This window comes from Cebus imitator, unplaced genomic scaffold (genome assembly GCF_001604975.1).
Source record: "Cebus imitator isolate Cc_AM_T3 unplaced genomic scaffold, Cebus_imitator-1.0 Scaffold286, whole genome shotgun sequence".
NCBI classification, from domain to species: domain Eukaryota; kingdom Metazoa; phylum Chordata; class Mammalia; order Primates; family Cebidae; genus Cebus; species Cebus imitator.
Genome location: NW_016107601.1, coordinates 1,247,909 through 1,273,977, shown reverse-complemented (window position 1 = coordinate 1,273,977; position 26,069 = coordinate 1,247,909). Strand labels below are relative to the sequence as shown.

The 26,069-nt window shown below is 39.5% G+C and overlaps 1 protein-coding gene across 2 annotated transcripts in view; it reads right to left on the bottom strand.

Annotated features, from left to right (window-relative positions):
* Positions 1–8,706: 8,706 nt before the first annotated feature.
* GTF2B (general transcription factor IIB) overlaps positions 8,707–26,069 on the bottom strand; it is a 33,840-nt gene continuing 16,477 nt past the window's right edge. Inside the window, exons 3-7 of one of the 2 annotated variants that reach the window (XM_017501953.2) lie at positions 18,416–18,549; positions 14,364–14,510; positions 14,106–14,235; positions 12,318–12,599; positions 8,707–9,204 (exon numbers count right to left, since the gene is read on the bottom strand). In XM_017501953.2, coding sequence (XP_017357442.1) covers positions 9,071–9,204; positions 12,318–12,599; positions 14,106–14,235; positions 14,364–14,510; positions 18,416–18,549 — 827 coding nt within the window. In that variant the 3' untranslated portion in view covers positions 8,707–9,070. The remainder of the gene's footprint in view (positions 9,205–12,317; positions 12,600–14,105; positions 14,236–14,363; positions 14,511–18,415; positions 18,550–26,069) is intronic. The other variant, XM_037729025.1, reaches the window with a different exon arrangement.

Below are 26,069 nucleotides of genomic sequence, written 5' to 3'. Positions count from 1 at the left end.
AAAAAAAAAAAAAAAAAAAAAAAATTGCCCAACCACAATAGTAATCAGAGAACTACAAATCAAGATCACACTGAGATATAACTTTGCACCCATTCAATGACAAAATTTAAAATTCTGATGTCAAGTGATGGAGTACAATGAGTTTCCTTGAAATTGCTGTGGGGACTGTAAAGAAATAACCACTTTGGAAACACAATTTGGCATTATGAAATTCGAACATACACATACTTTGGTACCCAGCAATTTCACTTATGTTAAAAAGAAACTGTTATGCATATTCGCCAAGTGTCATGAACAAGAATGTTCATAGCACTGTTTGTAATAGCAGAAACTGGGAACAACCTAAATTCCCATCGGCGGGAGATAATGGTTTAATATCACATATTTACACCACAAAATATTATAGATCAATCAAAATTAACTCCAGCTATAGGGAACAATACAAAAGAAAAAAATATGTGGAAGAAGCTAATCACAGAAAACTACATACAACATAATTCTTTTGGAGAGTTTATTACCAGCCGGGCACAGTGGCTCACGCCTGTAATCCCAGCAATTTTGGGAGGCCGAGGCGGGCAGATCACCTGAGGTCAGGAGTTTGAGACCAACCTGGCCAACATGGTGAAGCCCCTGTCTCTACTAAAAAAAATACAAAAATTAGCCTGGCATGATAGTGCACACCTGTAATCCCAACTACTCGGGAGGCTGAGGCAGGAGAATTGCCTGAACCCCAGAGGCAGAGGTTGCAATGAGCTGAGATTATGCCACTGCACTCCAACCTGGGCGACAGAGTGAGACTACATCTCAAAAAAAGAGAATAAAAGTTTATTACCAAACAAAAATAATAAAATTGTTAAGGGAATGTTAAACAAAAGACAGTGGTTATTTGGTGGGAAGGCAGAAGAATGAGATCTGGTGAAGTGCATTGTTGGATTAAAGTTACTCACTGGTCTTTCCTTTTTCAGGTTTAACACCCAAACTCGTCCTTATAATCACTCTTGTGTATGTCTCAGCTCCCTGCTCCACTCTTCTATGTACAACTCTGTTAAAACCTCAAGCCCCACCTCTTTGATTGATTGATTGATTGATTGATTGAGATGGAGTCTTGCTCTGTTGCCCAGGCTGGCGTGCAGTGGTGCGATCTTGGCTCACTGTAACCTCCGTCATCTGGGTTCAAGCTATTCTCCTGCCTCAGCCTCCGGAGTAGCTGGGATTACAGGCACCTGCCTCCATGCCCAGCTAATTTTTGTATTTTTATTAGAGATGGGGCTTCACCATGTTGGCCAGGATGGTCTTGAACTCCCAACCTCAGGTGATCCACCCGCCTTGGCCTCCAAAGTGCTTGGATTACAGGCATGAGCCACCACACCTGGCCTCAGAGGACTTGCTAAAACACAGCAGCCTCACCCCTAGTTTCTGATGTGGTAGATGGGGCCTGCTATTTTACATTTCCGGTAAATTTCTAAGAGATACTGATGCTTCTGGTTAATCATAAAACAAGTCTCCATAAATTGAAAAAGACTAAAGTTTTTAAAAATCATTTTGATATTGATAGTTAAAATTCAAATAGTTTCACCTAACATGTTCATGTAGTAATTTATAGTATCTTTGTTGCTAAAGCAATAAAAATGGCAAGAATGTGGATTTCAGCATATTGATTATTAAAAGGCTTCATAAGGAAGCAAAGCTATTCACCATATACTAAGGAAAAGTTCATTTCCAGGAAATACATGAAATTTTCTTATTATTCATATATATTATCTACTTTGTAAATATAAATAATGACATCTTATGCTTGCTCAAATCAGCAAGACAGTTAAAATTATAAAAATAGTAATTAGGCCGGATGTGGTGGCTCACGCCCGTAATCCCAACACATTGAGAGGCCAAGGCAGGTGAATCACTGAGGTCAGGAGTTAGAGACCAGCTTGGCCAACAAGGCAAAACTTCCTCTATGCTAAAAATTAGCCACACGCCTGTTATCCCAACTACTCAAGAGGCTGAGGCAGGAGAATCACCTAGGTGACAGACTGAGACTGTCTTATAAATAAATAAATAAATAAAGTAATTGGCTCTAAAATAACTCTTTGTGATGCAGTCAATACCAAAAGAGATGGCACAAAAATACACAATAACACTTCCTTAATTCAACATCATTTGGAGTAGTTCACCTTGTGTAAATTTGCATATAACTAAAATTTTAGTCTTATGCAGTAAAACTCATTTAGAAATTAAGTAAAGCAAAACATTCATAGAATTGTAATTATTTAAATTCTTTAACTTACCCATAAAAATAGTCTACTTTGGCTTCTTAGAAAGTTTGAAATTTGAAAAGCTCATTCTCTCACAGTGTGTTACCAACTATAGGCATGCATTTACTGTTATGTCTTCCAACCGTAAATTTAGTATGTTTTTCGTAAATTTAAGTGCTAGAATCATTTAGTACAGTGAATGTACACACTACAAAAGACATGAAGAAATTGAGAGCAGCTGAGGAACAGTAAACTCAGCTCCCTTGTCATGCTCATTCTGAAAGGTAAGATTTGTTAAGAGATCTTTAGTATGTAAGAGGCAAGACTGGTTATAACATGTAAATTGTTTTTCTTTCTCTCTCATGTGCATGCACATGGCAAGTAATTGTAGTTGCATTTGTGTAAATTAAATATCAGCTTGGTATTGTCAAGATTATATAATTTTGTGGAGTAATCTGCAAAACACCCCTCCTCCCTTCAAATAATCAGCACTGTGTCTCTCCCAGGTGTGAACACATATAACGAGAGTCAGAAAACCAGGATATTGAGATCATCAACTTGGCACCAGGCTTTCCTAGTGCACTTTTCTTTTTTTTTTTCCTTTTTTTTTTTTTTTTTTTGTGAGACGGAGTTTTGCTCTTATTGCCCAGGTTGGAGTGAAAGTGTGCGATCTCGGCTCACTGCAACCTCCGCCTTCCTGGTTCAAGCGATTTTCCTGCCTGAGCCTACCAAGTAGCTGGGATTAGAGGCAACTACCACCAGGCCCGGCCAACTTTTTTTGTATTTTTATTAGAGATGGGGTTTCACCATGTTGGCCAGGCTGTTCATGAACTCCTGACCTCAGGTGATTCACTCATCTTGGCCTCCCGAAGTGTTGAGATTACAGGCATGAGCCACCGCGCCCAGCCGTTCATTTAGTTTGTTTTGTTGTGGTTTTTGTTTTGTTTTGTTTTGTTTTTGATACAGTCTCACTCTGTTGCCCAGGCTGGAGTGCAGTGGCACGATCTCAGCTCACTGCAACCTCCGCCTCCCAGGTTAAAGCAATTCTCCTGCCTCAGCCTCCCAAGTAGTTGGGATTACAGGTGCCCACTACCATGCCTGGCTAATTTTTGTATTTTTAGTAGAGGCGGGGTTTCGCCATGTTGGCCAGGCTGGTCTCAATCTCCTGACCTCAAGTGATCCGCCTGCCTTGGCCTCCAGAAGTGCTGGGACTGCAGGCGTGAGCCACCATGCCCAGCCTCCTAGTGCACTTTATGTGTTCCTACTCTTGCTGACTTTTTAAAATTTGCCTATTTTTGCCTTTCTACTAAGATCTACTTTACTCATTGCTTCTCATCTGATGTTAATTGGATCACTGAACTGAAGTCATTGCCTGCTTCTAGTATTAATGAATTTTTCCCCTTTTAGAAGTAAATAGTGTCCAGGCACGGTGATGCATGCCTGTAATACCAGCACTTTGGCAGGCTGAGGCAGGAGGATGGATTGCTTCAGCTCAGGAGTTCAAGACCAGCCCGGACAACATAGCAAGACCTCGACTCTTAAAAAAAAAAAAAAAAAAGAAAAATGGCCGGGCACGGTGGCTCACACCTATAATCCCAGCACTTTGGGAAGCTGAGGCAGGCAGATCACCAAAGATCAGAAGTTCGAGGCCAGCCCGGCCAACATGGTGAAACCCCGTCTCTACTAAAAATACAAAAATTAGCCAGGTGCAGTGGCAGACGCCTGTAATCCCGGCTACTCAGAGGGCTGAGGCATGAGAATCGCCTGAAGAGGGAAGTGTGAGCCAAGATCACGCCACTGCACTCCAGCCTGGGCAACAGAGCGAGACTCCAAGACTCAAAAAAAAAGAAAAAATATTTGAGTGTAGTGATGTGCACTTGTAGTCCCAGCTACTCAGAGGCTGAGATAGGAGGATCGCTTGAGCCCAGGAGGTCAAGGCTGCAGTGAGCAAGATTGCACCACTGCACTCCACCCTGAGTGACAGCGGGAGACATGTCTCAAAAAAATAAAAATTAAAAATTACTAATATCTTATAATTAGGTATTCTCACATATATGATCTCATTTAATCCTCGAGTACACCTGTGAAGTGGGTAGAGTGCAGTTGTCCTCGTTTACATAGCTGCTAAAAGCTGCTAAATGGCAAAGCCAAAACCAATCTCTTGCCTGGTGCTTTTTCTGCTACATTGCAAACCTTTTTAAAAATTGATTTTAAATTAGACCAGTCAACAGTCAACTTCCAAAAACATAAGATGAAAATAGATTAAAATTCCAATTTTTTTTTTCAGTAATACAACATCAGTGCTATGGCATACTTCATAAGTCAATATGCAATGTCAAATATGTTACTGAGCCAAGTTCAATCACATGGTTAAGGTGGATCCCCAGAACTCTCTTAATAAAGATGTATTTTTCCTTTGTAACTAATAAGCAATTTGAGATAATAGTTGATATTTTTATTCTATTTCCCAAAACCTTCCTTTCAGTGGTTTTATCCTTCCAATTGATTATCTTCATGTGAATTATTACACTGGGAGTTGCAAAATAATTTTCTAACTCTAGTATTCCTTCTGTATTGATTAGCAGCCATTCTTAGCTTGTTCTTAAGTTTTTGCTTTTTGTCCCCTCAGTTTTTCTTTGCTTTTGTTGTTGGTATTGTGTATTACTGTGGCTGCATGGATTTTTAAATTTATTGTATTATAAACCATTACTTTTTTTTGGATGTTCAGATTGCCTCAAACTGACCCATTAGTCTTTGAGTAACTCCTTGCTTTCTTACACTACAAGATGTGCCAAACTCACTTTATACAGTTCCAAGCAAATAAACCTTGAATTTTATGAATTCAGTGAAGACTTCTTGGAGGTCTTGGGATTTAGACTGGCACTTGGATAGGACCTTAGTAATTTCCTGAATGATCAGGGAGTCTGAAAGCTCCTAAATCCCTTGGAATTTTCTGGGTGATGGGAGCATCTTTTGTTCTAATGAGATGATTCTTGGCAGGCTGCTGAATAGCCTCAGATGAGGGCAGGTTGCCTAGGGAACCAACCGCGTAATTAGAGGGGTTAGTCCCACCCTCCTCCCCAAGATCCAGAGGTGCTGAAAGTTGATACCAATGACCAGTGATGTAATCCATCCTGCCTACATAATGAAGCCTTCATAAAATCCAAAAGGAGAGGATTCAGAGAGCTTCCAGGCAGCTGAACACGTGAAGATTCCACGAGGGAGGTGTGCCCAGAGAGGCCATCAGTGCTCTTCCCACATATTTGCTCTATGTATCTCTTTATCTGTTCAACTGTATCTTTTGTAATATCCTTGATAATAAGCTGTTAAATGTGTTTGAGTCATGAGAGATGCTCTAGCACAATAATAGAACCCAAAGGGGGCCGATGAGAGCCCCAACTTTTTGCCAAAGATTTGGTGACAACCTACTACTTGCAATTGGTATCTGAAGTGGGGGGGCAGTTCTTGTGGGAATGCGCCCTTAACCTGTGGGATCTGATGCATATATGACCAGGTAAGCAGTGCCAGAATTGAATTATAGGACACCAAGCTGGTGTCTCTGTGAGAATTACTAAGTTTGTGTGGTGAAATACCCCCATATTACAGTGTCAGAAAAGTTTAGTAGTGTGTGGGTAGAGGGAAAGAGAGGTTTTTTCCTCTCGGAGTCACCTTTTCCCTCCTCCTCTTTCACCAAGTGCAAGCTTGAGTCTCCTGAAATGCCGGTTTAAATACTTCCCAAGAAATGCCAGTGAGGATTACGAGTAGAAGTTTATGCTTATGAAAGATGCTGGGGCCTCTGTGGCCTAGAGATCAGCTGAATGGTGCTCTTGTAGCAATGCCTTACAATACTGAGGTCCTTATGAAGGGTGTGTGTGTATCTGGGATGGGGAGAATGAGGAGGTGTTCAGGGGATCAGAAGATCTTACAGTAGCTCCACAATTGGCAGATGAGATCAAAACTCCAACAACAGGAAAAGTCAGGGCCACTGACAATTGGAAATATTGGCATGAGGCACAGAGGCCTCTTGGCTGGATTAGGACCATATGGGTAATAGGCTGACTCCCACAGCTGTTCATCTTGATAATTAAAGTAAATCTTGCACCTGTGAAACAAAATTAGCTCAGGAACCAAACACAACCATTGATAAAGTATATTTGTTGCTTTGAACACAAACGCTTACTATCAAAAGGCATCTAGTTTAAGCAGCATTTGAGTTTGGAGGAAAGGCTAAACAATTTCTGGCTATTAACTGTCACCTTAGCTGATTTAAAAATAATTCAAAAACTCTCAAAAAGTTTTCCCTTTAAGTATTTGCTTTAGTAACTGAATGAAATTCTATTTGAAGGGTACAACTAAAGTTGGTCCTCAGGCAACTTCCTGTGAGGTGACCTTCAATGGTATGGTTCCATGGAAAGAACACTGGACTGAGTGACTGAGACCTCAGTCCATCCCGTCTCTGCTGCTACTAAGAGAACTTGTGCAGATTTCATTTCTCTACACTGCTCTGATGTACAAAATGGGGAGATTGGACCAGAGCACTGAAGCTCAGATTCCATGAAATGTATAATCAAATCCTTGAACTCACAGAATAATAGCAGAGATTATCAATGAAAGTGGCTTCCGGCCAGGCATGGTGGCTCACACCTGTGATCCCAGCACTTTGGGAGGCCGATGCACACGGATGGAGTTCAAGACCAGCCTGGCCAACATGCTGAAACCCTGTTTCTATTAAAGATACAAAAATTAGTGGACACAGTGGCACGCGCCTATAATCTCAGCTACCTGGGAGGCTGAGGCACTAGAATCGCTTGAACCTGGGATGCAGAAGTTGCAGTGGGCGGAGATTGCGCCACTGCACTCCTGCCTGGGCGACAGAGTGAGACCCAGTCTCAAAAACATAACAAACCCACCAAAATCATGGTTATTTCTGGGCAACTTACAGGTATCTTCATTATGTATTTTCCTAATTGTCTATAATGTGTAGGTACTGACCTTTGATAAGTGCAAAAATAACCTTTGATAACTGCAGAGTGGTCACTGTCATCACTGAACGGGGACCTCTGGCTAGTCACTAGAATCTGGGAGCACTAGAGGGCACCACTGTTCCTCTTAGTCCATACGTGGAAATGTGTGGTGCTAGGGCTCAAAGATGGCGCCCAGAGGGAGATACAGACTGAAACTTCCTTCTTCCTAGGTCTCACGCTGGGTGGGACAGGTTCTACATGACTGGATGATAGTATCTTTTCTGGTGTTCTCCCCCAGCTTTGAGCAATACTGGGTGAGTGCCTTATGTTTTTTTCATGGGAGAAATACCACTTGTCTTCATGGTACCAATACCCATTCCCGTTCCATGGTCAGCAGAATGGCAGTGGAGGTCTGCTCTTCTAAAGGAAAGTCCCTCTATGAGCCAGAGTCTGACCTTGCTCACTAGGCCACAACAGGAGACTGTCTTTCTAATCTGGTGCTAACCTCCTTTCAGATGTTTCAGAACCATGACATCTGTTTCCAGAGCAGTGAATAGTGGCGATGTCTAGATGGATACAAGTCCCTTGTAAAAACTACCTGATCAAAGAGCAAAATGTTGGTCTTCTCTTACAATGAGTAGAGGTCAAATGACCCTACATCATTGTTCCTCAAAGAGTGATACACAAAACTTCTAACACATCACAATCACGTAAAGCGTGCTGGTTAAAAACAGCTCCTGGAAAATCCCAGGCCCATTTAAATCTTATTTAAAATGGTCTTTAAGCTAGGTGTGGTGGCTCACGCCTGTAATCTAAGCACTGTGGGAGACTGAGGACGACGGACTTGAGGTCAGGAGTTCTAAACCAGCCTGGCCAACATGGCGAAACCATCTCTACTAAAAACAGAAAAAAAATTAGCTGGGTGTGGTAGTGGGAGCCTGTCTGTAATCCCAGGTACTCGTGAGGCTAAGGCAGGAGAATCCCTTATCCCTTGAACCTGGGAGGCAGAGGTTGAAGTGAGCTGAGATCACACCACTGCACTCCAGCCTGGGCAAAAGAGTGAGACTATGTCTCAAAAACTAAGTAAATAAATAATAAATGAAATGCTCTTTAGCCTCTGAGCATACCAGTAAGCATAACAAAGAATAAAATAGAACCAGAGATATGCAGATTCTACAGCATTAGATTTTAACATCCAGAAATTAAAATCTGTTGATCTGCTGCTACTACTAACTTACCAGCATCATCTTCTCTGCTCAATAAGCTGAGAAAATCACATATTTAGAACATTTTAATCTTTCTCAATCTGGTACCTTTCAAGGTCCAAGCTCATCACTTTTTGTTTAATAACATACATATTAATAAATCACATACACATCCTTTCAAACTGGAAACTAAATATGATGTTGATATTAACAACGGTTCTCAAAAGCTTTTGCTCTTTCCATGGATCAAAAAAACTGTATATATAAGAAAAATAATGCAAATTGAGAACCTATCAGCTTTATTAGCTGCAATGATTTGCATTATTTGTAATTATGTATAAGTTACACGTAACATGTAATTATAACAAAAACTTTAGTCTGCAAAATGTTTTATTCAAGAATTACATAATTTCGAATATCTTCCAAAATACAGTTTCCTAGATTGCTACAAAAGAAATCTGATAAGAAATTTAAATCATTAAATATGTTTCACTACTATATACATACAGAATGCCAAGCAATAGTAGTCAGCCCTGGAATGCGTACCACGTCTTGTTCTTCCTCACGAAAGGCTTGACGCAGCATTTTGTATAGGCTATGTACAATAGGCAAAGTTCTGTATTCATGAATTTGACTTAGCTGCCTCAATTTATAGCTGTGGTAGTTTGTCCACTGGGGTGTCAAATTTGAAGTCTGTAGGAAACAGATCTGGGGCTCGAGGATAGATGAGTCTGTAGGACTGTCTGATTGTAACGTCAGCAACACCAGCAATATCTCCAATTTCTAAAAGACAAAAAGCAAAACATTAACTGTCACTTCCATCCTACCTCCTGTTTACTACCTGCATTGTAATTTGTGAGATATGATAGTATAAAGTGCCAAACTTAAAGACAAACCCAGAAGTGCTAATTTCTAAAAACTAATAATGAAATACATACTAAAAGGTAGAAAGTGGGAGCTAAAGTTAGTGACAATAAAAATGGTACTAGTAGTTACTACTTTACAGGGCTGTCAATGTTTTAAAGGGTTTAACTAATATAAAACGTGAATAGTCTTCAGATCTTAGCTGTAGGAGTGTTATACTATACTGGATATCATATTTAGAACTGCTCCTTTTTCTTTATAAATCTTTGAGGATTACAGAAGTACTCCACAAATACATTCTTGTAAAGAAATTCACTTTACATTTATGTGTTTGAAAGCTCCCATGTAAAATCTCCCCCAGCTAACTTCTGTTAAGAGGTCCTTATTAAAAACAAAATGTGACACTATAAATACTGTTCTACAATCTTTTTTCTATGTAATACATCAGAGATCAACAGCTATTTATTAAAGCATACGTAAATTTTTATATTTTTTCACTGATACAAGCACATACTTAAGCAAGTATTTCGAGCTCATATGAACATTTCTAGTCTGTTACAGAATCTTAACAGACCCACATTTACCCTTTAAAGTCACTATCCCTTTTTTCCTTTCAAAGTCGTTAAAAGAAATAACAAAGGACTGCCACTACAATATTTGGTTACGTATTATGAATATTTTATTAAAATGGATTTTTAAACATCATTTATTTATTTAGAGATGGAGTCTCACTCTGTCACCCAGGCTGGAGTGTGATGGCAAGATCTTGGCTCACTACAACCTCTGCCTCTGAGGTTCAAGAAATTCTCCTGCCTCAGCCTCCTGAGTAGCTGGGATTATAGGCACCTGCCACTACACCCAGCAAATTTTTATATTTTTAGTAGAGATGAAGTTTCACCAAGTTGTCCAGGCTGGTCTCAAACCCCTGACCTCAGGTGATCCACCCGCCTTGGCCTCCCAAAGTGCTGGGATTACAGGCGTGAGCCACCGTGCCCAACCTAAACGTATTTTAATACAAACTCATTTTACCACCTTTTCAGTTGATTCAAATCAGTGAGATTCTAGTGATTTTCACTGTGAATGCTTCCCATCACTGTGCAATTAGCTAATTTTAAATTTCTTTATCTCACTGCATTATTCTAGATCTAAATTCCAATAAATGCCAACAATTTGACTGTCAATTGCCTGCTGTGCAGGGAAGAAAAGGACCTTAAATTTGAAGACATTTCATATAAAGCTAAAAAGCAGAAAGCACCAAGATTAATGTTTTTGTGTTGCTCATTAGAATAAACTTTACAACTAAGAATGTGCCTCAAGAACAAGCTGCCTAGCTCCAACTTCTCAATTTTACTAGATTCAAAATTTCCTTAAAACATGAGTGAAGGCCAAAGGGAATGGATAATGGCTCATTTAAATAACTAATGATTGGCTTCCTTTCTCTAATTATTCCTCTGTATCATTTATGACTCTTATCAACATACAGCCTAAGCTGAAGGCTGCTGTGAATAGGGTATTACAAAGTTATTGAGGCCAGCAATCCACTAACTCACTTTTTTGTTTGTTTTGAGACGAGTCTCTCCGTCTCCCAGGCCGAAGTATAGCGGTGGGATCTAGACTCACTGCAACCTCTGCCTCCCAGGTTCAAGAGATTCTCATGTCTCAGCCTCCTACAGGTGTGCACCACTATGCTTGGTTGATTTTTGTATTTTTAGGAGAGACAAGATTTTGCCATGTTGGCCAGACTGGTCACTGCACCTAGCTTGTGAATTTCTTTATATGCATTTGCTCATGAATAATTTCTATAATCCTCAAAGATTTAGAAAGGAGTAGTCACTTCTAAATTTAAAAGGGAGTCACTGGGCCAGGCCTGGTGGCTTGTGTCTATAATCCTAGCACATTGGGAGGCGGAGGTGGGCAGGCAAATCACGAGGCCAGGCATTGGAAACCAGCCTGGCCAACATGGTGAAACCCCATCTCTACTAAAAATCCAAAAATTAGCTGAGCGTGGTGACATGTGCCTGCAGTCCCAGTTACTCAGGAAGCTGAGGGACGAGAACCAGAAAACTGAGGCACAAGAATAGTACTTAAACCCAAGAGGCGAAGGTTGCAGTCAGCTGAGATTGTACTACTGCACTCCAGCCTGGGCAACAGAGCGAGACTGTTCAAAAAGAAAAAACGAAAAGAAATCCACTTACTACTTCTGGTGAAAGTTTTCCTATAACACTAAATTCAAACATGGTTTTAGAAGGCTGAACTATTTACGTCTACTTATTTCAGAATTTGTATTAAAATTTGTAAAATACTGTACAAGATGGGAAAAAGAAAAAAAAAACCAGGCTTCACAGAATGTTAAAGGTTGATGGCCAACACATATTTGACAGTGTGTCTATCTGTAGGATCCCATGCCAAGCAGTGAGAAACAAAGCATGCCTCCCTGACCCCTAAGATTTAAAAAGGTAAGTTCGGGGAGGAAATGAGTATTCAAAATGATCAGGAATAATACATTTAGGGGACAAAAAAGAACTTGTAAAAATAAAAGATAAAAAAAAAACAAAAAAACTTTAGTTTGTGTAACAGGTTTCTCTCTCTGAACATTTTATGAGCTACTTAAAAGCAAAACATATTTTCTTAACGTTTTGAGGCTGAGGAATGATGTCTTAAATGTGGGTTGTTTTTGTCTGTTTGTTTGTTTGTTTTGATACAGAGTCTTGCTGTCACCCAGGCTGGAGTGCAATGGCACCATCTCGGCTCACTGAAACCTCTGCCTCCCAAGTTCAAGCAATTCCCCTACCTCAGCCTCCTGAGTAGCAGGGCCTACAGGCTCATTTTGTAAGTTTAGTAGAGATGAGGTTTCACCATGTTGGTCAGGCTTGTCTCGAACTCCTGACCTCAGGTGACCCACCCGGATGAGCTACCCCGCCCGGCAAGACGTGGATTATTGATATTTACCTGCTTCACACTTATAATGGAAAAACAATCACATGTTGCAAAATTCACAGTTTACTGCCACACTTCCTGAGGACAAACCCTACCTTTTTGGGTCCTCTTTTCAGCTGATGCCTGTGAGGCCATGTAAATAGCTGCTGCTGCCACAGAGATGGGGCTCCTCCCGGGAACCAAGTCCAATTCCACAGCTTTACGGGCTATATGTGTAGCTGCCATCTGCACTTGTTTAGGAAGACAAAGGTTGGAACAGAACCTGGACATAAAGTCCCCAGTTGTAATCAAATCCACACTGGTTTCTAGCGCTTTCAAAATAAGTTTAAAACACCGACCAATTTCTTTCTTAGAAATTCGTGATACAGCACATATTTCTAAAAGAAAAAAAGTTTAAATATGTCAATTATTTAAGCCATATAGTTCATTTTAAAATCTACCATTTCTTATTATAAACATAATATACGTTCTAATTGTAAAACATTCAATCATGCCTTAAAGATGAAACCCTAATCCTCTCAGTGATACTTCCCACAGAGGTAACTGCAAATTTCTCAGTTAACTTTAATGCTCATCACACTTTGTTTTTGAGACAGTCTGTCACCCAGGCTGGAGCGCAGTGGCATGATCGCAGCTCACTGCAACCTCCACCTCCCGGGCTCAAGTGATTCTTCTGCCTCAGCCTCCTGAGTAGCTGGGACTACAGGCGTGCACCACCATACCTGGCTGATTTTTCTATTTTTAGTAGAGATGAGGTTTCACCATTTTGGCCAGACTTGCTTTGAACTCCTGACCTCAGGTGACCTACCTGCCTCAGCCTCCCAAAGTACAGGGATTACAGGTGTGAGTCACTGCACCCAGCCTAATGTTCCTCACTCTTTAAATTTAGGTCTTAATCTTTCAAAATATTAACTTCTCTAAAGATTAATCCATGCAAGTAGATTTCTTTAAAGAAAAATTCTTTGATATTTACATATTAATCTGTTGTAAGCGGTGTGTTATCAAGATGAAAGAAGCTGAAGAGTGTCTCTTAGGCAACACAATGTCATGTGTACATGAAATCCCTGCGATTATGAGCTATGGCTCGATGAGAAAAAATATCTGACGGTGTTATTCCCAGATGCAACCATCATACACTTTCTGAAGAAATTTAACAAAAGCCCTGTTGTACTTATAACAATAAAAAAGATGATCAAGGCCATCACCTCTTCACTTTTACATAAGAAAACATAAAAAATACTGACTGGATGAATGAAGGGTAAGTATAGTCTTCAGCTAAACTGAGCTTTGGTAGTGAAAGTCAGTGTGCAACACTGTGAACAACTGGTCACGTGTTCACATGTAACTGCAAACTGGATAAAAAATACCAGTTCTTTCTAAGCCTCCAACTGAAGTGTAAAAGTGCAAACAATATATCTCAAAAGAAAAAACTTCACTGCCATTTTCTTTTTTTTTTTCCCTGAGACGGACTGTTGCTCTGTCACCCAGGCTGCAGTGCAGTGGCCTGATCTCAGCTCACTGCAACCTCCGCCTCCCGGGTTCAAGCAATTCTTCTGCCTCAGCCTCCCAAGTAGCTAAAAGTAAAGGTATACACTATCACGCCTGTTAATTACAGCACTTTGGAAGGCCAAGGTGGGCAGATCACCTGGTGTCAGGAGTTCGAGACCAGTATGGCCAACATAGCAAAACCCCATCTCTACAAAAATTAGCTGGGCTTGATGGCACGTGCCTGTAATCCCAGCTACTCAGGAGGCTGAGGCAGGAGAATTGCTTGAACCTGTGGGGCGGAGGTTGCAGTGAGCCAAGATTGCGCCACTGTACTCCAGCCTGGGTGACAGAGCAACACTCCATCTCAAAAAAAAGAAAAAAAGCTAAAAACTTACCTTTAAATGTCCTAGGAACCCCTTCTTGTCTACAGGCAATATAGAGACAAGCGGAAGCTATAGCATCGTTAGCTCTTCCCTTCAGGCTCTTCTGTTCATACACTTGCTTGAATAAATTATTTGTTCGATCCTTCAAAGCAGAGAAACTAAGTTTAACTCTATGCTATTTAATTAGTTGCAATACCAAAATTTCATGTGTTCGTTAAATTATGCTAAGTCAATGCCAGAATGGCTTAAAGGAGGTAGACAAGAACTTACAACTATATTTCGAGGTAGATTGATTCTGTCTGCCATGGTAGTGATTTCTTTGAATGCATTCATCATTGCCCGATCAGAACTGCTCATTGTTCTCCGATTCTGGTACTTAGAATTCCCAAATTCATCAAAACTTGCAGCTCCTGTACCCTATAAAACAGTTTTAGGACTATGAAAAAAAATTTTGCAGAGCATGAATAATGGACAATTTCTATGAAAATAAAACTTACACGATCTGATTTTATACAGATTAGAAACCTGCACTGTGCATCCTGCCCATCCCTCAAGTGAAAAATGTATCAGGTTAAGGTGTTTGAAAGAGGGTTTCTATCAAATACTTAAGGAACATGTAATTCTAAACAACTGCTAAAGAACACAGAATATGAGACGCTTAAAGCATATAAATAAAAATATAATGAAAACTTGGCAAAACAATGGAAAAAAGTCCAATTTCACTTATATGATAAAAATATTAAATATTAGAAAATAGAATCAAATAGCATATTAAAAGGTAGTATATCATCATCAAGTGGAGACTGTTCCACAAGCTATTATTAGAAAATCAAATAATGTAAAACATTGTATTAATAGATCTAAGGAGAAAAATCATGATTGTTTCCAAGGTGCTAAAAAGGTAAGTGAACAAAATTCAAGTTCATCTTTGATAACTCATAGTACACTACAAATGAGTAATTCTTTACATTAGAAAACTCCTCTCCTCTGCCCAAAGCCAGTAATATAATTAATGGAGAAACATTACCAGCATCATCACCAAAATCACAAGACAAAGGCACCTCCTACTCCTACCATTTTGTAACACTATTGGAAAAACTAGCCAATATTATTAAGCAAGAGAAAAATCAGAAGTACCAAACTGGAAAGGAGGTGATAAACTATCTGCAGATACTATCTTTATATATCTGGAATATGCAAGAAAATCACTAAAAAACAGCTGATGCTATAAATAATTCATTAAAGCAGCAAGGTCAAGATAAGTAGAAATCAATACCCTTCATATGTATAATCAACCAGTTAAAAGACAATGAAAGCGAGTATTTCAATTACAACAACAACAACAAAAAATCTAGGAATAAACTTGAGAAACACGTGAGATGTTCATGAAGAAAACTTTCAAACATCTCCTGAAGGCTACATAAGATACGTAAGGAAATGAAAAGGCATTATGACATGAGTTTTTGGACACAAGATTTCTCATGAAGAAGTCAATTTTCCCTATGTCAATTTGCAAATTAATCTGACCAAAAGCCCAGTGAAAATATTAAATATTAAAAAACAGGCCGAGTGTGATGGTGCATGCCTGTGGTCTCAGCTACTCGGGAGGCTGAGGCAGGAGGGTCACTTAAGCCTGGGAGTTGGAGGCTGCAGTTAGCTGTACCACTGCACTCTAGACAGGGTGACAGAAAGAAACACTGCACTCTAGACTGGGTGACAGAAAGAAACCCTGTCTCAAAAGAACAAAACAAATGGGCTGGGTATGGTGGCTCACGCCTGTAATCCCAACATTTTGGGAGGCTGAGATGAGTGGATCACCTGTGGTCAGGAGTTTGAGACCAGCCTGATCTACACGGCAAAATCTCATCTCTACTAAAAATACAAAAATTAGCTGGACATGGGGGCAGGCTCCTGTAATCCCAGCTACTCAGGAAACTGAGGCAGGAGAATCACTTGAACCTGGGGTGGACGCTGCAGTGAACTGAGATCACGCCACTGCACTCCAGTCTGGGTGACAGAGCAAGACTCCATCTCAAAAAACAAACAAAAAACCCCACAGAAAACAGAATCCAACAATGCATTGAAAGGTAGTATCTATCAACCAAATGGAAACTATTTCAGAAATATATTATTAGAGAACCTAATAACATAAAACATTGTATTAATAGAGCTAAGGAAAATCAAGATAAACTCCAAAGATACAAATAATGCTGGTGAACAACATTTTGTTTTAAAAAATGAAACAAACTTAACTTTTAAATGGAAAAGACTAGTGAAGAAAATGCTGAAAAAGAAGAGCAATGAGGGAAAACTAGAGTTAATAAGTATTAGAACAGTGTGGCATGGCATTCGGCTAACTGGACCAGGACAAGACAAGACAGAAATCCAGAAATATTCCCAAGTACACATGGAAATTTATTATATGAAAAATGTAGCAGCTTAAAAATATTTTTATCTTGGCCAGGCACGATGGCTCACGCCTGTAATCCCAGTACCTTGGGAGGCCGCGGTGGGCAGATCACTTGAGCCCAAGAATTTGGGACCAGCCTGGGCTACATGGCAAAACTCTGTCTCTCAAAAAAACAACAAAAACTTAGCCAGATGTCATGGCCCACACCTATGATCCCAGCTACTCGGGAGGCTGAGGTAGAGGTTGCAGTGAGCTGAGATCATGCTACCGCACTCCCACCTGGGCGACAGTGTTAGACCCTGTCTCAAAAACAAAATATGCAGGGTTCGGCATGGTAATTCATGCCTGTAATCCCAGTGCTTTGGGAGCCTGAGGCGGGAGGATTGCTTAAAACCAGGACCAATCTGGACGACAGAGAGAGATTCTGTCTTTACAAAAAAAAATTTTTTTTTTTGAGACAGAGTCTTGCTTTGTCACCCAGGCTAGAGTAGAGTGGTGTTATTTTGGTTCACTGCAACCTCTGCCTCCTGGGTTCAAGAGATTCTCCTGTCTTAGCCACCAGAGTAGCTGGAATTACAGGCGCCCACTACCAAGCCTGGCTATTTTTTTTGTATTTTTAGTAGAGATGGGGTTTCACCATGTTGGCCAGGCTGGTCTTGAACTCCTGGCCTCAAGTGATCCGCCAGCCTTGGCCTCCCAAAGCTCTGGGATTACAATCATGAGCCACTGGGCTTGGCTAAAAAAATTTAAAAAATCAAAACTAACCAAGTGTGGTGGTATGGGTGTGTAGTGCTAAGCTACTTGGGAGGCCAGGGCGGAAGGATCACTGGAGCCCAGTTGTTTGTGCCTGCAGTGAGCTGTGATTATGCCATTGTACTTACTCCAGCCTGTTGCCCAGAAAAGGTTTCTTTTTCTTTTTTTTAGACGGAGTTTCGCTCTGGCACCCAGGCTAGAGTGCAGTGGTGTGATCTCAGCTGATTGCAACCTCCACCTCTGGGGTTCAAACAATTCTCTGCCTCACCCTCCTGAATAGCCGGGATTACTGGCACCCATGACCACACCCAGCTAATTTTTGTATTTTTAGTAAAGACAGGGTTTCACCACCTTGGCCAGGCTGGTCTTGAACTCCTGACCTCGTGATCTACCAGCCTCAGCCTCCCAATGTGCTGGGATTACAGGAATGAACCACTGTGCCTGGCCAGACAAGTTTTAAACAAAACTTGTTTGAAAAAGAAAAAAAAAGGAGACTATGCAATATACATATGAAGTCATAAAATAGAATATACATCTTTGATTAGTTCTTAGTAATACTGTCACTATTACTTCCAACTCGGATAACAGAGCAAGAGAGTCAGGCTGCCAAGGAAATTATGCTACTGCCTTACATAATAATAGCAGCTACCACTTACTGAGCGCACAGTACATATTATAGAATTACTTTACATACATTCTCATGAAACCCTCAAAAATCTCTGTAAGTACTCATACTCATTTTACAGATAAGAAATGTAAAAGTTTAGATAAGTCATAAACTCGCTAATATTAGAAAAGAGGCTACAGTGACCTTCCATTTATCTTAGGTGGTACAGAGGGAAAAGAGAAGACATTCTTGATAATCGAAGAATATATCAATATTAATTCATGAAGATCACACTATACTCATGTTTTGTGTATACAGAATGCGATTTATGAAAAAAAGAGCCTGATACAAAGGCTAATTTTGATTTAATGATCTTCCCCACTTTAAAATGGAAGAAATACACAAGTTAGCCATCATTCACAATGATATTACTAGCAAATCTTATTAGATACGTCCAGATTTTCCATTGGTGCAGCGACTGATACTTATGCAAAGTCTCCAAACTCTCAGGTCACCCTGCAATTGGTAATGCCTGCCAAATGGACTTATTACCTTGCCAATCATGGTAGACAAATCACCATCACTCAGAAGAGGATTCTGAGAATCTCCAACTCGAGATGGATCTTTTGTTGCTTTGTCATTGCTGAAAGTTCTCCATTCAGATCCCACATCGATAACCCGGTCACCTAAGAATATATGTACACATCTGAATCATTTTGTCAAGATAAGGTTTACTTAACTACACTGTCCAATGCCCAACTAAGCCATTTTATTCCCAGGAAATCTCAACATGGACATCTAGGCCTCAGCTTAAATATCACATTTCAGACATTTGTCCTAAAGAATTCCTTTAACTACTGTGCCAGTCCAATAATAATCCTCTTGAAACATTATGCTATGATATTCTAATTCTTGGAAGAAAAAGAATTAGTCAAAAGTAGCAAAGTACAGCTGTTCATATGTGACGCAAAGGTAGTAATAATGATTAAGAACCAAATGCACAAAATTTGCAACAGGCATGGGAAAAAACATTTTTCAGAATGGTATTAATGCACATAATTTAATATTAAAAAGTCACTATGTTTTCATGGGAAATGCTTCACAGAAAATAAGCCTAAGCTTCTGTCCCAAAGTAACAATTTGATGAAAAATATATTTGGTCAAATAATTTATAAACTTCAAGCCTAGAATCACTGAAAAGAAAGCCTGGTAGGCAAACTCTTCTCTTTAGGCAAAGAGGCAGCATCTAAATATATCATGTCAGAAAAAGCAGAAACAAGTAAACCTTATTAATTACTGTTTTGGTGAGAAAGTTCAATGTCTGGCAATACCTTCAGAGTAGACAAAGGTTAACACTGAATACTTACACATGCTATTCGTTGTGCCCTTCTGTAAATGTTCTCATTTAATCTTCACAGCCTGAGGTAGGTCCCGCTTTTATTGCCACTTTACAAATAAGATTAACTAGTCTGAGATCACACAGAACAGAAATGCACATCATAGTCTGTTCTGCACTACAATTGTAAAACATGAGCTTTTTTAGTTCAGTGTGATGAAGCTGAACATAGGAACCAGACCATTTCATCTGTGTATACATAGCAAGCAGAAAGAAAGAAACTGCAGAAACCAGTTACTGCAGCAATTAGAAGTTACAGTATTAAGTCAATTAATATAATAGTCAAGAGTATAAACTCTGCCATTTGCTGCTTAGCCTTGGAATATTACTTCATTTCTATGTCTTTATTACCTCGGCTTTAAAATTCTCCTTAACCTCATATTTTAAAGATTATAAAGTTTAAATAAGTTATTATAATGCCCATGTATAGTGCATGTAAAGTGCTTCAAAAGTAGTACTAAGTGCTCAATATTTGCTACTTACTGCTATGAAAATTAGAAAGATAGCAAATATTCTGAGGTCCTCCATTTTTGGTGGGGATGATAAGGGAGAGGCATCAGTTTAAAACATTAATCTCCATAGAAGACTTCAAAAGTTTCTAAATGCTCTGTTGCAAGTATTTGATCAGGAGGACAGCAAAGAACAGAGAAAACAGAAGGAATTCCACCTAGACCATGCTCACTTTTTAATTTTCTACATGAAAATTAACTTAAACGCTCATAAACAATTAGAGTATAGTGATCATATAATCTAATCGTAGTGACAGATTTAAGAAAAGTCCAGGCATGGTGGGGTTCACAACTGTAATCCTAGCACTTTGGGAGGTTGAGGAAGATCACTTGAGCCCAAGAGTTCGAGACCAGCCTGGGCAACACAGTGAAACCCTGTCTCTACAAAAAATGCAAAAACAAATTAGCTGGGTGTAGTGTCATGTGCCTGTAGGGAGGCTGAGGTGGGAGGACCACCTGAGCCCAGGATGTTGAGGTTGCAAGGAGCCGTGACTGCACCACTGCACTCTAGCATGGGTGAGTGAGACCCTTTCTAAAGTAAACAAATGCTCAACAGAATGATTCATTCCTGAAGGCTCTGACAAATTTTTTTTTTTTTTTTTTTGAGACAGGGTCTCGCTCTGTCACCCAGGCTTGAGTACAGTGGCACAATTTCAGCTCACTACAGCCTCTGCCTCCTAGGCTCAAGAAAGCAGCTACAGATGTACACCACCGCCACCTGGCTAATTTTTGTATTTTTTGTAGTGATGGGGTTTTGCTATGTTGCCCAGGCTAGTCTTGAACCCCTAGGCTCAAGCGATCCATTCACCTTGACCTCCCCAAGTGCTGGGATTACAGGAGTGAGCCACCACACCCAAAAGAAAAATGTTTTTTCTTTAAGCAGCTGAATCACCAGAGGAAAAGCAGATTATCACTTGGAGTACCATGTGTCCACATTACAAAGGAATTGAGATTAGAGGCAGAGTTCCCATCTGCCATTCCTGTATGCAATGAGAACAGCCAAGGAAGACAGAAGCAGGGCGGTAAGTTAGAAGACAATTTTAATGTATCTCATTGAGCAGGTGGCCTGAAATAAGGAGAAAAGTGTTAGATGGACAGAATTACATGGACTTCTGTTTCCTCCTCCTCATAATAAACATCACTAAACTTAGAAAGCAATTCTAATTATACAGATTTTAAGAAGATACTTAAAAGTATAAATTGTCATTGTACACTGAAACCTTACCATTGTGCAGTGAATATTATTCACCAACAAGCCCATGTCCCAAAGAGATCACACTAAAGAGATCAATTTTTCTTCCTTTTTAGAAGAGAATACTTGCTCACTAAAAAAAAGGTATGTTAGAAAAAAATTACCTGCATTCCCAATACCCAGTGACGACCACTATAGTTTCATATTTGGTCTGTGTTTTTCATTTGTGTGTATACACCTATTTTGTATGTTTTCCTAAAATTTAAATTAGATAATTATGCCTGTTTCATGACAAGCTCTTTTCACTAAATTCATCATAGACACGAACATAGTATTTTTAGACAAAATTTAGTCCCTTTAATAGCATCCAACAATTAAAGTGATACAATGGTGTTTCCATGCACATGTTTTCAAGGAGAGAAAAAAGAATCTAACTTTCCTATTTGACAAAATAAAAACACAAACATGCACAGAACAAAAACCACCAAAAATCACTGTGTTCTTCAAACCCAGCTAAAAAAATCATCAAATGTCATCATTAACTTGTAATATTTTTATTAACATAGATGAGTATATTAAGAGAACGGCATAAATGAAAAGGTAGGAAGATATGCCCAGATCTTTTAAGTCTATCTAGAAATCTAAAGATAAACCATTAGTTAGTGAAGATGCTTCATTTCATAGCATTTTCTGAAATACCTTACCATGAGTTACATTTGCTGTCTGCTTTATATTATTTTTAAAAAGACAAGATGGATTTTTTTAAGGTAGTATAGTATAAATAGAAAACGCAGCACTGAGTGGTGATGTAATTTTTCCACATACGTAAGAATGATCTAAATGACTTATTCAAGAATCTGTGGTTTGTGCTAAGAGCTGTTCCCTTTTTTTATATTTAACTACTCAAAAGAGCATTCATAAGGAATAAAGTTTCCAAAATAACTCAATTAGCATACCATGAAACTACAACTAGTCCAGCAGATTAAGTGCATGAGTAACAAGAAATAGGGCAAGGCCATTCAGAAAAAAAATAGAATACATAAAGGATTTTCATTTGAGGAAAATCTAAATGGAGTAGTATTTTTACATGTTGCTCTGGAAGAAAGCTGCAAGACAAAATTTTTTCAAGGGCTAGGTGGTACAAGACAGCCATGCCTGGGTATAATCAACCTTTCAAAAGAAAGAAGCCAGCCAATTAGCAAACACACAAGACTTAACATATCCTTTAATGTTCTAGAAACAGAGAAACATATGAACTTCCACTAGTTTCCTTCTTTACCACACACTGATTTTTGTATAGTTAACAACAGATAGTCTATGTGAAGAAAACTTAACAAAGAAATAGTATCAAAGAAAACTTAACACTACTATAATACATATATATGCACTATTCCTTCCTCCATCTAGAGTGTGATCTTTAACATTTTTAATCAAGTTCCCCATCCAAAAAAGTAAATGCACCCAATATTTGTATTTATGTATTTCACACATGTATAGCTCTCAATCCATATATGAGTGATGTCTAAAGAATATTAACTAAAACATTTTACCATATTCTGAAGAAAATACAAATTCTCTCTCTTTATTTTTCAAGAAGAAACCGAGAGTAGTTGTCAAAAATCATGCGCCAGTTTAAAGTGGTTCACTTTGGCACCTATCTTATAATCTGGCAATTCCATTCTTAAACTGAGTTGGCCTTCTGTATCTGTGTATTCTGCATCCACAGATTCAACCAACTGCAGATTGAAAACATTTGGGGAAAAAATGCCCCTGCACTGAACATGTACAGACATTTTTTCTTGCTATTATTCCCTGACCAAAGGGTAACAACTATTTACAGAGCATTTACACTATGTAAGTAATCCAGAGATTTAAAGAATATAGGAGGATGTGCACAGGTGATAGGCAAATATGATGTCATTTTATATCAGAGACTACAGCATCAGCAAATTTTGGTATTTAAGGGAGGTCCTGGAACCAGTCCCCCAAGGACACTGAGGGATGGAGTGAGTGTATATTTACCCATTAGAAACAACCCATCAACAGAAAAATGTGTGCAATGGAATATTCTTCAGTAAACAAACTACTGATACATGCAATAACATAAATACATTTCAAAACTTTTTGAAATTTTTCTGAAATTATTTCAAGCCCAAAATGTCAGTAACAAAAAAGTTCATACTGCATGATTTCATTCATATGAGGCTGAAGAAAAGGCAAAATAATCTGAGAACAGAAATCAGTTCAGTGGCTATTACTGGATGGGAGTGACTGGCAAGTGACATAAAATGACTTTTTTTTTTTGTTACGAGATGTGGTCTCACTCTTTTGCCCAGGCTGGGGTGCAGTGGCATGAAATCGGCTCACTGCAATCTCTGCCTCCCAGGTTCAAGCAATTCTCCTGCCTCAGCCTCCTAAGTAGCTGGGATAACAGGCGCACGCCACCACATCCAGCTAATTTTTGTATTTTTAGTAGTGACAGGGTTTCACCATGTTGGCCAGGCTGGTCTTAAATTCCTGACCTTGTGATCCGGAACCACCTGGGCCTCCCAAAGTGCTGGGATTACAGGCATGAGACACTGCGCCTGGCCAAAATGACTTCTAAGGTGAAGGAAATGGTCTCTATATTAAGGTGTGCGTTACACCAGTACATGCACTGTCAAAATTCAAACTGTATATTTTATTGTATGCAATTACAGCTCAATAAATTAAAAACTCATTCCCAGCTGGGCGCGATGGCTCACGTCTGTAATCCCAGCACTTTGGAGGCCAAGGCGGGTGGATCACCTGTGGTTGGGTGTTCAAGATCAGCCTGACCTACATGGAGAAACCCTGCCTTTACTAAAAATATAAAAATTAGCTGGGTGTGGTGGTGCATGCCTGTAATCCCAGCCACTCGGGAGGCTAGGGCAGAAGAATCCCTTGAATCCAGGAGGCAGAGATTGCAGTGAGCCAATATCATGCCACTGCACTCCAGCCTGAGCAAAAAGAGCGAAATTCCATCTCAAAAAAAAACCTCATTCCCACCAATATGCTACTGATTTTGAATTAAATGACACCAAACCTATATATTATTTTGGGAACGATAGAACAATTCTTATCTTCTTTAACCAGGGAATACTCTTTCCTCAAGGTCTTTTAGGTTTCAAAATATGTATGCATGCCATGCTTAAAACTAGACCTACATTTTTTCTCATGTTAAAAATCTCATTTTCTAACTACTAATTGCTATATTTTATATGCTTACATTCAGCCACTTTTAATAGACTATTAATTTTTTATTTGACTATTCTAGATATAGAACCACATCAGTGGCAAAAAACATATTCCATTTTCAATACTTAACTTTCATTTCTATTTTATATCCAAAGCACTAGTCAAAACTTTCAAAACAATGCTCTTGATTTTAAACTGAAACATTTCAACATTATGCATACAACTGAAAGTCTTAACAGCATTCTTCTCTTAAGTACCTTAAATACGAGTAAGTGTTGAGTTTATTAAATGTCTGTCTTCTTACTAGACCACTGTGTTTCTTACATACTGTCTTCTTTTTGTTTTTTTTTTTTTGAGATGGAGTCTCAGTCAGTCACCCAGGCCTCAGTCACCAAGGCTGGAATGCAATGGTGCGATCTTGGCTCACTGCAACCTCCACCTCCCAGGTTGAAGTGATTCTCCTGCCTTGGCCTCCTGAGTAGCTGGGATTACAGGCATGTGCCACCACGCCCAGCTAATTTTTGTATTTTTAGTAGAGACAGGGTTCCCCTATGTTGACCAGGCTGCTCTTGAACTTCTGGGCTTCATGTGATCTGCCTGCCTTTGCCTCTCAAAGTGCTGGGATTACAGGTATGAGCCACCACGCCCGGCCCATAGTGGCTTCTTATGTTGTAAAAAAGGTAACCACGGTTGTTTGAGAGTTATTATTCTGTAATCCTTATGTGTTAGGATAAATCAAGTTATCATGCAATAACAATTTTAAAAGCTCAGTGTCTTAAAATGAAGGTTTATTTCTTATTCACATTACATGTCTACAAAAGGATAACAGGAAGCTTCTTACACCATCCTTATTCAAGGTGACAGAATCTCTATCACCTGAGATATCGTCACAGTTACCATGGATAGGGGAATGGAATGTGGGAAATTAGACCCAGACCTAATGGCTTCTGACCAAAAGTGACACTAACATTTCCACTCACATGCCACTGGCCAAAGCCAGTCAAGTGGTCATGTTTCACTTCAAAGGGGAGAAATACAATCACACTATATACCTTAAAGGAGAACCACAAATGCTAAGAGTCATTAGTGCCGTTTCAAGAGCCAATTAGCAAAGGTAATTCAGTACTGTATTTCTGGAGATTTATGTATAAATCCATATAAAAAGTTGTTCTTTTTATTTTTTTGAGTTGGAGTTTCGCTCTTGCTGCCCAGGCTGGAGTACAATGGCATAATCTCAGCTCACGGCAACCTCCACCTCTGGGTTCAGGTGATTCTCCTAACTCAGCCTCCCGAGTAGCTGTGATTACAGGCGTCTGCCACCATGTCCAGCTAATTTTTTGTATTTTTAGTAGAGACAAGGTTTCACCATATTGGCCAGGCTGGTCTCAAACTTCTGACCTCAGGTGATCTACCCGCCTCAGCCTCCCAAAGTGCTGGGATCACAGGTGTAAGGCACTGTGTCTGGCACAGAAGACTGTTCTATGACTTCCCTTTTGTACCAAATGACAAACTGAGGAATTAGAGATAATTTCATTGTATTTTGGCATTTGTCACAGAGAAGTAATCTGTCAATATGATTTTAGGTCCTTTGAAAGTAATCTTTTTAGGCCAGGCTTGGTGGTGGCTCACATCTGTAATCCCAGCACTTTGAGAGGCTGAGGTGGGCAGATCACCTGATGTCAAAAGTTCGAGACCAGCCTGACCAACACAGTGAAACCCAGTTTCTACTAAAAATACAAAATTAGCCAGGCATGGTGGTGCATGCCTGTAAACCCAGCTACTCGGGAGGCTGAGGCAGAAGAATCGCTTGAACCTGAGAGGTGGAGGTTGCAGTGAGCCAAGATCATGCCATTGTACTCCAGCCTGGACAACAAGAGCAAAGCTGTCTAAAAA